Here is a 12,731-nt window from a genome sequence, read left to right as displayed (position 1 = left end):
AGGAAAAATTTCTTTCCTGAAAGAGTGGTTAAACATTGGAAGAGGCTGCCGAGGGGAGTGGTTGAGTCACCATCCCTGGAGGTATTTAAAAGACGTGTAGATGAGGCGCTTAGGGACATGGTTTAGTGGGCCTGGTGGTGTTGGGTTGACGGTTGGACTCAATGATCGTAGAGGTCTTTTCCAACCTTAATGATTCTATGATTCTATGAACTATCTTTTATTTTTCTGAAGGGTCATTTTCATGAAATGCTGTAAGTAGTGAAATAAGTTAACACCATAATGACACTGAGGCTTCAACCAACTGGAAAAAAAAAAAGTTTTTTCTGCATTGAAGTAGCCAATTCCTTGGAGATCATACTTTTTTTTCCTGGCTTTTATGAACTTGCTATCATGATTGGGTTTTGCACAGGCTTCAGGGGACATCAGTGGCAATGGCAGCACTCAAGAACATGAAGGTATTTCTGAGACACAAGAAGTCCTTGCACCTTCTCATCTTCCCATAAGGGTAAATTTATTTGATTTATTTGATTTACATTTCTGGTTTAATATTACTTTTTTAGATACCGAGGTCTGGAATTTGTCACTAGTTTTTCATATGTGGCAACTTCAAAGGCACCTGTGAGAACAACATGCACCCATCCATAAGAATGACTGCACTGCGCCAGATCAAAAATCTGTTATGTTTGACAACAATCAGCAATCAGTACTTTGGGAAGAGTGTAATAACAGATCAGGGACATAACTATGACACTTACCGGGAATACTCTTTTACTCTGCAACAATTTCCATCTCAGGAAATGCTTGAGCCAGGAGTGTATCTGTTTGTCTTTAGTGGACCTCAGCTGAGTTTTTCACCCTTGAATTTCTTGCTTTGTTTTTTAACCCATGGGAATTTTACCAGCCTCAGCTTCCTGCTGCAGAGTGCCTTAGCTTATTTAATGACATGTTTTGTGAAGGCCTTTCACCTTTTGCTTGCCCTTCTAAACATGCTAACTGCAGCTTTCATTTGGTGGTTACTCTACTGGAAGACAGAGTAAACAGTTGTTCCTTACTCACCATAACATTTGTGATTTTAAAGATTCCTATCACATTGTGTTCCCCCTCCTTTTTGTGCCAGGCTGAAATGTTCCAGTCCATTCCTCACAATGAAGCTTTCCATACAGCTTATATCAAGCATTCTTCTTTTATCCAGTTTCTCATTGATTCCTTTAGAGAAAACCAGTAGGTTTGTGAGAAATTACTTTACAGAAACCATGCTCACATTTCCCTGATGCAGCATATACTTCAGCTCTTTCATTGTTGGATCCTTCAGAACTTGTGGGTGAATACTGTTTGGTTGTGATGATTTGTTGCCATTCACTTAATCAGTGTGTTTCCTACCCTTTTCTTACAAAGACTTCCGTTTTAGACATATCGTCTGCTGAATTTCCCAAGAATATTCTTTTGCAGGAATTTTAACTCTTCCATGGTCAACATGAATGCAAAAAACCTTACTTTTTTCTGGTATGGCTTAAAATTCTTAAGCACTCTCTTTACAACTTAGTTGAGTATTGACCTGGCTTCCTACTCCTGATAAGTTTGAAAAGAGATTTACTATTAATTTTTATGCCTTTTACATATAGTTCATTAAACTCTTTTTGGCCTGCCGTGTGCTTTTCACAGAATCACAGACTAGCTGAGTTTGAAAGATTGTCCTGTCCACCTCCCTTCTCAAAGCAGACAGTGAAGTACAGCAGGTTGCTCAGTGAGCAGGTTGCTCAGTGCCAGTGGGTTTTGGATTTCCTCAAGGATGGAGACTCCACTGCCTCTCTGTTCCAGTGTAGTTCTTTTCTGATGTAGAACCAGAATTTCTTGTATTTTAATTTGTGTTCATTGTCTCTTTTCTCTCCACTGGTTACCACTGAGAAGGGTCTGGCTCTGTCTTCTTTACTCCCTCCTATCAGGATTTTGTACACATTGATAAGATTGCTCTGAGCCTTCTCCTCTTGAGGCAGCCTTTGCTCTCTTATCTTCCTCTCATAGGTCAAAAGCCCTAGTTCCTTAATTATCCACACAGTCCTTTGATGGACTTGGTCCAATATGTCCATGTACTGGTGAGCCCAAACCTGGACACAGTACTCAAGATGGGGGTCTCACCAGTGCTTAAAATGGAATGATTACCTCCCTCAACCTGCTGGTGATACTCTTCCTAATGCAGACTAGGATGCTGCTGTCCACCTTTGCCAGAAGGCACGTTGCTGGCTCTTCTTCCACTTGTCTACCAGCATCCTTTCCTGCAAAGCTGCTTTCCAACCAGTTGGCCCCCAGCCAGTACTGCTGCATGGGGTAATTCCTTCCCAGATGCAGGACTTGCATTTTGCTTTGCTGAACTTCAGGAGATTCCTGTCTGCTTATTTCTGCAGCCAGCTGGGCTTCTTCTGAATAGCAGCAAAATCAGCTGGTGCCTTGATGACTCCTCTCCATTTTGCATCACACCACAAAATTTAACTCATTAAATCTTACTCTGCTTTCACTTTTCCTCATTTGGATACAACTACAGCTAATTCAGGAAAGATGTCTAACCTCTTTAGTCTATCCAGAAAAAATTTAATTCTGTTAGCTATTGCTTTAAGTTTCTGTTCAATATTACACACAGTAATAGTAGAATTTTTGGGGTTTATTCCTCCTTCTGCAACTAAGCACTGCACAGCCGCTCGCTCACTCCCCCCGCAGTGGGATGGGAGAGAGAATCGGAAGGGTAAAAGTGAGAAAACTCGTGGGCTGAGATAAAGACAGTTTAATAGGTAAAGCAAAAGCCGCGCACGCAAGCAAAGCAAAACAAGGAATTCATTCACTACTTCCCATCGGCAGGCAGGTGTTCAGCCATCTCCAGGAAAGTAGGGCTCCATTACGCATAACAGTAACTTGGGAAGACAAACGCCATCACTCTGAACATCCCCCCCTTCCTTCTTACCCCAGCTTTATATGCTGAGCATGACGTCATATGGTATGGGATATCCCTTTGGTCAGTTGGGGTCAGCTGTCCCAGCTCTGTCTCCTCCCAACTTCTTGTGCACCCCCAGCCTACTTGCTGGTAGGGTGGGGTGAGAAGCAGAAAAGGCCTTGACTCTGTGTGAGCACTGCTCAGCAGTAACTAAAACATCCCTGTATTATCAACACTGTTTCCAGCACAAATCCAAAACATAGCCTCATACTAGCTACTATGAAGAAAATTAACTCTATCCCAGCCAAAACCAGCACACAATAATGTTGTTTCTCAGCATATTATTCACTGTTGCAGAGTACAAAAGGTAGAAAATTTCTATTTTAATGAGCAAATATTATTGTTACATTGTTAAAAAATTAGTAACACATGTACGATTTATATGAACAGGGACCTAAAAGTATAATAGCTATTGTTCATCACTATATACCACTCCCAGGGAGTAAAAATGTGACATTTTCCTTTGATTTTCCAAACATATCAGATCAGTCTTGGGTGCCAAAATGTTATTTCAAGATCTGACAATGTCAAGGTAATACAGGAATGTCATGCCTTCTTCAGAAGACCTAGAAGTTGCCTACAGTCAACTTGAATTCCATAATTAAGCTAGACTCAATGCCCAGAAGGAAAAATGTCACAGAAAAAGTATTACAGAATATAATTTAGTATTTGGTAATTATGAAGTTGTGGTTGTCATAAATGAAAAGGCAAAGTACACCTTTCCCTGATGCTCCTCTCAAAGACACACTTGCTCATCAATGATTATATCATTGCAAATATTTTTCCATTCAGCTGTAATACTTTCACTTACTTTAATTTCTCCACAAATTATTGTCTGTTTTGATGTTATTTTAATTCTCTTGTTAAAACGTTTTTAAGATTGTCTGGGAAACTGAGCCATGCTTTAAGTACACAAATAATGTTCTCTGAAGTGCTACACCACAATTTTAATAAAGCAAATATGTATATATGGCAGATTATCACCCTTAGAAAACAAGAAAGAAAGAAGCCTCTTCATTGCTCTTTTTTGTTCTACAGACACTTTTTTGGTGGCAGATTGTTTCTACATGGTCCAAGAGATTGACAGTCTTCATTATGTCTGTGTGCAGTCCCAGTTACTACTACAGTAACTCTTTGTATGAGCCAAACACAGAATGGATGATGATACATAGGTTTCTGAGCCAACTAATCATAAGCCTGAAAGGCCAGTAAATGACTCTCTTCTTCAAAATGCAAGAACTTCATGTGAAAGTATTTCCTTGGATCACACACATTTTTTCTAAAATGCCTGGGGACTTCAAAAGGCCATACCAGCATGCCAATAAATATGTAGTCTCCTTTACCAAAATGTTTAATGCTATTGCCAAATTAGAAATGTCTAAATGCAAATGACTCATGGGATTTGTATGCCTTCCAGAGTGACTGCCCATGGAGTTATAATGGGTTTATTCTTTAGAAATATTAAACAAGAGACAGAGAAACAAATGACAATTTAACAATCAGTACAGTCACTGACAGATGTTTCTGAGAAAGTTTTTATTTATCTTCTACTCTGAAAAACAACTGAACAAACTCTCCAAATCAGCACTTCAAAGTAAACTGCTCTGCTGAGATGGAATGAAACAAGTCGAAGGTCATACTTGAAAATGCAATCTCTGAATAAAGACACTTAGCGATGTTGATGGTGCATATTCTAATTTGTATTTTTCTGCTAAGTAGTTCAGTACTGTGCGGTAGGAATGGATGGCATTCTTTGGACTATTTCAGAATATTTCCATTTAATGGGCCTTGTGAATCAGCCAAAAAGGCGTGTTTAACATTAGTAGAAGAGGTGTCTCCTCATAAAGAATTTTTCTGTGGATTCCCTGCTAATTGATTATTCAGCCAAAAACTGTCCTTGACATGTCTTATCTATAGGGATATTCAGAAAAATATAGCCTGAACTACTCTGTATGTTAGAAAGGCACTGCCAGAAAGGAAAAATAGGGAACAACAATTTTCGTTGCTGGTTCACGAGTATTCTTATGAAATGAAGCCATTTCATGCGTGTTGCAGTACTGGGTTTGTGCGATTTTTTTCCGGGAACAATACTATCCATTTTGTTTCATTAACCTTACATCTTTATGAACTAACGATCATAAAAATACAATCAAGGATCATAGAATATTTCAGATTGGAAGGAAGGTCATATAGTCCAACCTCCTGCTCAAAACAGGGTCATCAGTCAGGTCAGATCACACTTTTCAGAACTTTTTCCAGTCTGATCTTGGAAACATCTGAGAATGTAGACTGCAACAACCTCACTGTACAGCCTGTTGCAATGCAGGTCTATCTTCATTGGTGAAAATGTTTCTCCTTACATCCAGTCAGAACCTCTCGTTTCAACTTAATGCCCATTGTCGCTTGTCCTACTGCCAAGCACCACTGTGAAGAGCTAGCTCCATATTGTTGATGAACCCTGTGTAGGTATCGGTAGGCTGCCACTAGGTGTCCCATAAGTCTTCTCTTCTCCAGGCTGAAAAGGACCAGTTCCTTCAGCCTTTCCTCACAGGACAATTGCACCAGCCCTTGTCTGTCTTGTAAGCTATCTGCTGAGCTCACTCTAGTTTACTGATATCTGTCTTGTAACAGGGGACAAAACCAGGCACAATATTCTAGATGTTGTCTGACAAGTGCTGAATAAATAGGGATAATCACTTCCCTAGACCTGCTAGCATGTAGCCAGAGTTCCTGTTAACACAGCTTGCTTTGCTGTCAGGGCATGCTACTGGTTCATGTTAAGCTTGCTGTCCACTGAGATCCCCTGGTCCTTCTCTGCAGAGCTGCTTCCTGGTTTGTCTGTCCCCAGCCTGTGTCATTGCAAGGGGTTCTTCCTTCCCAGGTGTTTGTCCTTGCTGAGTTTCATAAGGTTCATGTTGGCATGAACCAGCCTGTCCATGTCCCTCTGGATGGTAGTCCTGCACTTGAGCATATTAATTGATGCACCTCCAGCTCCCACTTTGGCATTATCTGCAAACTTTATGAGCAAGCACTCTGCTACCTCCTCAGGTCATTGCTAAAGATGTTAAACAGAACAGATCCCAGGATGGACCCATGAGTGTGTCCTTATCGTGGTTTAACCTCAGTCAGCAACTGAGCCCCACACAGCCGCTCGCTCACTCCCCCGCCCCCCGGTAGGATGGGGGAGAGAATCAGAAAAGTAAAAGTGAGAAAACTCATTGGTTGAGATTAAAACAGTTTAATAACTGAAATAAAATAAAATTGTAATAATAATAATAAGAAGAAGAATATATAAAGCAAGTGATGCACAATGCAATTGCTCACCACCCACCGACCGATGCCCAGCCAGTCCCCGAGCAGCAGCCCCCCCGGCCAGCTTTCCCCCAGTTTCTTTACTGAGCATGACGTCACATGGTATGGAATATCCCTTTGGCCAGTTTGGCTGTGCCCCCTCCCAGCTTCTTGTGCACCTGCAGCCTTCTCAGTCGGTAGAGCATGGGAAGCTGAAAAGTCCTTGGCTAGTGTAAGCACTACTTAGCAACCACTAAAACATTGGTGTGTTGTCAGCATTATTCTCATCCTAAATCCAAACCACAGCATTGTACCAGCTAGTAGAAAGAAAATTAACTCTATCCCAGCTGAAACCAGGACAGTCCCATTAAACACTATGCTCTCAGTTCAATCATCCAACTATTTTTTTACTCATCATGTTGCTCTCCCATCCAGACTGTAATGTCCTAGCTTGGATACAAGAATATCGTGGGAGACAGTGTTGAAACCTTGCTAAAATCAAGGTGGATGACATCCACTGCTTTGTCCTCATCCACAAATCCAGTCATTTTATCACATAAGGCAATCAGGTTTGCCATTTTTAAACTAATTTTTTATTATCCATACATTGAACACAAGAAATGTAAAAAATTCTAAATTCTTTTTATGGGGATTCTCAAGTATGTTCTGGATTGCATATTAGTATTTGTTATTCTGTATTTGTTCTTGTTTCTTCATGCAGAGTAAAATATAAAATCCACTAACAGATTTTACCTTTCAATAACCTAGTCCCTCATTGTTTAATCTGCGGTCTTTACAGAAGTGACACACACACTTCTATACATATTGACACAAACGAGCATGGAACCAGACTTGTCTCAGTAGTGACAGACAACAAAAGTTGCAAGTTGTACAACTTTTGGGGAGGTTCAAGCTGGATTTCAGGAAAACTCTCTTCAATAGGATAATAGTGCAGCACTGGAACAGGTCACTGAAAGAGGATATCAAATCTCTGTTCTTAGAAGTTTTCAAGATTTGGTTAGACAAAGTCATGGCCGAGCTGATCTACTTACATGAGTGGTCTACTTACATGACCTTGAGAGGTTCCTCCCAACAAAAATTTCTTCCATGTGCCCATGCAGCCTGTTTGAATCTTGACTCAGTGACATGGGTTGAGGGCCATTTTTTCTCTATGTCTTTTCAAGTCCCCTGTGGCTGGACATAGAGTGGACAGAATACCAAAGAAAATTTATCATTAGCGCAAGAGAATGAAGTGCATCATGGAAAAAGTTAGAGTGAAGTTGCTCTTTCCCAAGGGAGTGAATCCTAAGTCACATTTACAGAAGCTTTATCTTGCCGTTGTGCCTGTGGTGGCAGAGATTGCGTTCAAGAAATTCCATTCTTACATTCTGAACACCATCCTGAACACAAAAGGCAGAGAGCAGAGAGCAGAGAGCCTGGGAAGACCTGCTGGGCTCTTACAGAGGCCCAGAATGAAGGCTTGTCCTCAACAGTGTGAATCCTTCAGTGACACCCTTTCTATTTCCTAACAGGCTGGGCAAAGTGGTGCCTACCATGTTCCTTGAAAATCATGTGTACAGCTTAAGCGCTTAGTTCTTAGGCCGCACAGTTGTCTCCCAGAAAATGTGGAAGCCATTGTGTTCCCAGTTAAGGAATGCTAAAACAAGTGTTGATAGAAGGCATACATAAGAAAAAACACAGCACATAATGAAGAAACAGAGGATGTAGATTGAACTATGGAATATCTCTTTCTCCTATCATCTCAAAGGAAGTGATTAACATCCCAGTGCTTGTTGCACCCATGTCAGACCTCTCTCCCGTTATTGAGGGCTTTCTATAAGTTCTGAACCTTTCCTGAGAGAGGAGAATCTTCAGTGTCTGAATTGGGGTGTATGTATGGGTGCTAAGAACTGTCAAAGGAGAAGCCTAAACTACAAAGAGATGGTCTAGGTGACACAGAAAGTCTTTCCTTATCACCAGAGGACAGAAAATCTGGAGAAAACAATATCTGTAAGGTTCCCAAGAAGCATTCTCTTCTGGGGGAAAGTTTTGAAATGGGCAGGACAGCAGGTGAATACGCTGAATCTGGTTTTACGCAGAGAGGCAGGAATAACCTTCTATAACTCCGGTTTTAGGTAGTTCTTCTGAGTTCAGTCCCCTGCAGGAGCTAGATTGTAACTGGCTGTCCTCTCTGTAGTGTCCTTCTATTCATTAGGAGCTGCAGATGGGAAAGCAAAAGGACTTAGTGCTTCTTAGAGCTTCACTGACATCTGAGCCGCTGTACCTATACAAATACTGCTCTGTATATATGTACAAATATACTAATATAGCTCTGTAAGGAAGACTGCTGTAGGCAGTCCCCATGTAGTGGCATGCTGCTTTATTTTCTGTGGGGCAGGAGAAGATACGAAAATGCCCACCTATAATTTCCTAACCCATTTCTCCATTACCTTTGTGCACAGGGAGTGCATGTGGACAAGTAGAGGATATCCACCTTACCATTCTTTTACTAGACACATCCTTTCAACTCCATTGGCTGATGTTGATCACTAACCTTTGCATGTGGTTATTAGGTACTACTTCTTTATTCCACAGATATGTCTTCATGTCTAAACTGACTGGAATTATTTCAAGAGGTTTTGTTGGGGTTTTTTTTCCAATCACTTCACTAAATTACAAACATACTTTTTTCATTATCCTAATTCTTATAATTCTATCAGGCAGGTAATCACTATTATCTATCAAGTTTACATTCTTATGAGTATAGTGTGAGGTTTGGGTTGTTTTTCTACTATCTTCAAGTAAATATCTCTATTTTTCCCATTGTTTTCTAGTGCAGAGAGTTAGATTTGGGATATTTACTAATACTATGTGGGGTTTTTTTTTTCCATTTTACAGCTTTTTTTTATTACTTCTCAAAATGAAGCATTTAAATCTTTGTCCTGCTGTTGCTTTATTAATCTTCTCAGTGAGAAATAAACATCAGGAATGCTTTATAGACTGTACAATTGAGCACATTCTGAATTGTGTGAATTATTTTCTACCGTTCATCTGAAGTATTTCTTATTCTGCATCAGAAGAGGGAACTCACTGGACATCATTGCTTTTAAAGGGAAAAATTGGTCCTCCTTTCTTAAAGTAGCCAAGACTCAGTCTTATTAAGGATTTTAAAACACAAAACCCTGTAATACATGACTAGCTTAACACTGTAAGTTTACTATGGTTCAGATAAACAGGCTGCATAAAAAGGTTTATTGGTCTCTAAAGATTAATTGAAATATTCCTACACAGAATGTCAAGAACAAGTTGTATAGTTATGAGAAATAAGAGCAGAGGAAATATGCATTTGTTTCTTTCTCAAGTGGAGTAAATAAAACTGAAATCAAATGAAAGTACTTTTGTCAGCTATAGTGGGGATCAGATCCGGCCCACTGTGGAAAAGATTTCCTTTCCCCTTCAAATGGATCCCCAAAGCCTATTTTCAATATGTTTCTTAATAACAAGAAGTATCCTGAAGCTTTTCCTCAATTATAAGGGTACAAAACCAGTGGGATAAAAATCATGCCAATGATGTTACCTCTCTTCCTTTTGCTGACAACTCAGGAACTATTTCAGCAAGCCCTATTATGCCATTTTGCACATCTTAACCTGGTTCAAGACCAGGATGCTTGGTCCATTAAGTCTGCTCCAGGTTACCATGGCAACATAATCGCTTTTAAATTTTATTTAAATTGCAAATGCAGGTTTGCATGAAGTAATCTCCTCACTACACTGAGACAGCACTTCTCCAGGTCTCTAATTCCAGTAGGGAGTAGGCTTTTTACATTCCTGCATGCAGCTGATACCAGGTTATCAAAATGGCCACCTCTTGCCCACCCACAGCCAGCATGGGGAAGGGTGGGTACCAGCCAGCTCTAGGCTCTTAGACCTGCAGTGATAACTTTACATTCCTTGTGTTTTTCTCCCTCCCTATGGGTTTGTCAAGTGTACATCACTTGGGTTGGAGGAATGAAGTTCAAAGGTATTGTGCTATTTTTTCTCAAGAGCTTGACCAAATTAGTATGACATCTGCTGATAAGCAGAAACTAGATGTGTACTGTAAACATGAAAAATGAAAAAGAAGGTGAAATAAATTAAAAGCGTCAATGAAAGAGGGTGTATATATTGGCCATTAATAAATTTCAGTTTTTATGATCGCAATGACAGTTAATGTTTCTAAGGGCAGCATAAGAGTAAGGACAGATACTGGCAAGATATTAAGTGGGAAAGATCTGGATTTCTGTTTTTGTTTCATAAATGTGGTAGTTCTGATTACTATGCTTTGAGGAAGGTAATCTACTGATTCTTGCTTTAAAACATGTGATAAGCCTTTTCTCTAAACAGTTCTTTGGGATTTTATGGTTTTTTTAGCCTGAAGATACATTGGCTGAGCCAGTGGAAGCCCCCCCAACTGTATTGTCTTATTTGGAAGAAAATTATTTCTCCGGAAATCACAGATCAGAAGAAACCTCTGAAGCAGCTAAACTTAAAGAACAAGGCACTGTCTCTTTTTTTTGGGGGGGTGGGGTCATTTATGTTCTCTAGGTCTGAGTCTGTCATTTCCCTGTGTATGAAAAGCCGTTGTCATATTTTGGGTGCTGCCAGGAATGGAAAATCCTACGGTTTTGGACATCCTGTGTGTTAGAAAGGAATTGGCACATCAAACATTTGGTCTTTGAAACTGCAGACTGTTAGGCTGCAATTTGTTAATAGCAGCAAAGGTAAGTGGTAGCAACTACAGCCACCGTTCAACAGGTCTCTCACTTTTCACTCAATATAGGTGCTTATCTCAGTCGTTGTTAAACATACAGAGAACAGATTTACCCTTCTATAACGTGAAAGTTTCAGTCACAGAACTGTGGTTTATATTTTAAAATGAAATAGAAATTGGATAAAATGAAGAAGCTGACCTAAGGAGCTGCTGCTGTGATACTCTACAACACTCCGGTAAAGTGCAAGTGTTAGGCAAAGGGAATGAAAGGAGAAAAATCCTCTTCATTCTGCTCAGCTCAGTGAGAAGCATGGCACTTCTTGAGACATACCTCTGCAAATAGTGCTAGTGGCTCTAAAGCCATGTGGCACCTTTAAAAGGAATTTAAGATGAGTATTTAATCTGATGACCTTCTGTTATAGTGAAGCACAGTCTTTCATGTAAAACTGAATACCACCACTGAATAAACAACTATATCCTACTTATGCAAAGGTTGTGAATCTGCCTAGTGCACCAATGGGGTGTTTTGGATGCAAGTGTAGGCAGCAAAGTAATAAGAGCAGGGCATAATGCACCGAGGAATCCAGTCCTCCACTAATAAGACAATTTCAGTGCACCCCTAGAAAACAAAAAGTAAAGTTAGTTATCTTAATAAGTCCAAAGAGAATGTTCCTATTTAAATTTCATACATACTTCAGATAGCACCTGTTGTACGTACCTCTTATTTTTTATGTTATATAGATGAAAAATAGGCAACCATTAGACTAGAGCTTGAGGCAAAGAAGATGATGCAATACAGTCTTTGTTCTTAAAATAAACATTTGTTTTACAATTTTATTCTCACTTTTCTTTTTTTTTTCTTTCTTTTTAAAATTTTCAGAGTTATAAAAGGGCTAATACTAATCTTTGGGATGTATGTTTCTCATAATATAAATAATTTCTTTTGTCATGCAACTTGCAGCATCTGTGCTCTGATAAATACCTGTGGGCAGATTTTATTTTGCTCTGTCTCTCATTAATAAATGACTATTTTATTTAGATTCAGCTGTCATGGAAACTGGAAAAGGCAACAATGAGTCTACCACTGTCACACAGAAAATCTTAAAAGAAGAAGATGGCTCTGGTGCTAATGTTTTGCCAGGAGTAAGCAGAGAGGAGGTCTGTACAATGGGTTTATCATGTGCCTTATCTTTTTGTCCCAAGAGCAGGAAAACATTAATTTTAGGTGCTTTTCTGAGTTCGTACCTTTATCTATTCCATCTTAGCAGCATGCCAAAACAGGAGTTACTTTTTAAATTCTTGAATGTCCTCTCATGATATCTGACTGAAAAGCACTGACACTATGCAGAAGTTTGGATCTACAACCATTGAGATGGGCTTGAGATTTTTGACTAACAAAATGAACTTGTTCTTTTGGTTTTGCATTTTTTCATTTTGCACTTAAGAAAGTGAGAAACAAAGAAAATAACCAACATAAATCCTCACCATAAAAGCCCACAATTTTTATTTCCTAAGAGCTGGAATTTTGGTCTTACTCACAGTAACTGCCTTGCAGGTGAAAGTCCTGCTTCCTTCTCAGAACTGTGGCATATAAACAGATTTAAAATTACCCCCTTTGAGTGCTCACCAAGTACTTCTGTGTGAAGCACAGAGTGCAAAGAAGCAATTCGTTATCACAGTGCTTCATTATCAGGTGATCCAAACAGA

General features: G+C 39.6%; 1 protein-coding gene across 1 annotated transcript in view; it reads left to right on the top strand.

Annotated features, from left to right (window-relative positions):
- The window catches only part of LOC103917371 (collagen alpha-1(XV) chain-like), a 67,314-nt gene extending 56,456 nt beyond the window's left edge, over positions 1–10,858 (top strand). The window contains exons 5-6 of the mRNA XM_009324498.1: positions 410–505; positions 10,685–10,858. Coding sequence (XP_009322773.1) covers positions 410–505; positions 10,685–10,858 — 270 coding nt within the window. The remainder of the gene's footprint in view (positions 1–409; positions 506–10,684) is intronic.
- Positions 10,859–12,731: the final 1,873 nt, after the last annotated feature.

Source organism: Pygoscelis adeliae, unplaced genomic scaffold, assembly GCF_000699105.1.
Source record: "Pygoscelis adeliae isolate BGI_AS28 unplaced genomic scaffold, ASM69910v1 Scaffold95, whole genome shotgun sequence".
Taxonomy (NCBI): Eukaryota; Metazoa; Chordata; class Aves; order Sphenisciformes; family Spheniscidae; genus Pygoscelis; species Pygoscelis adeliae.
The sequence above is the reverse complement of the archived record's forward strand: the minus strand, read 5'-3'. Positions and strand labels throughout refer to the sequence as shown.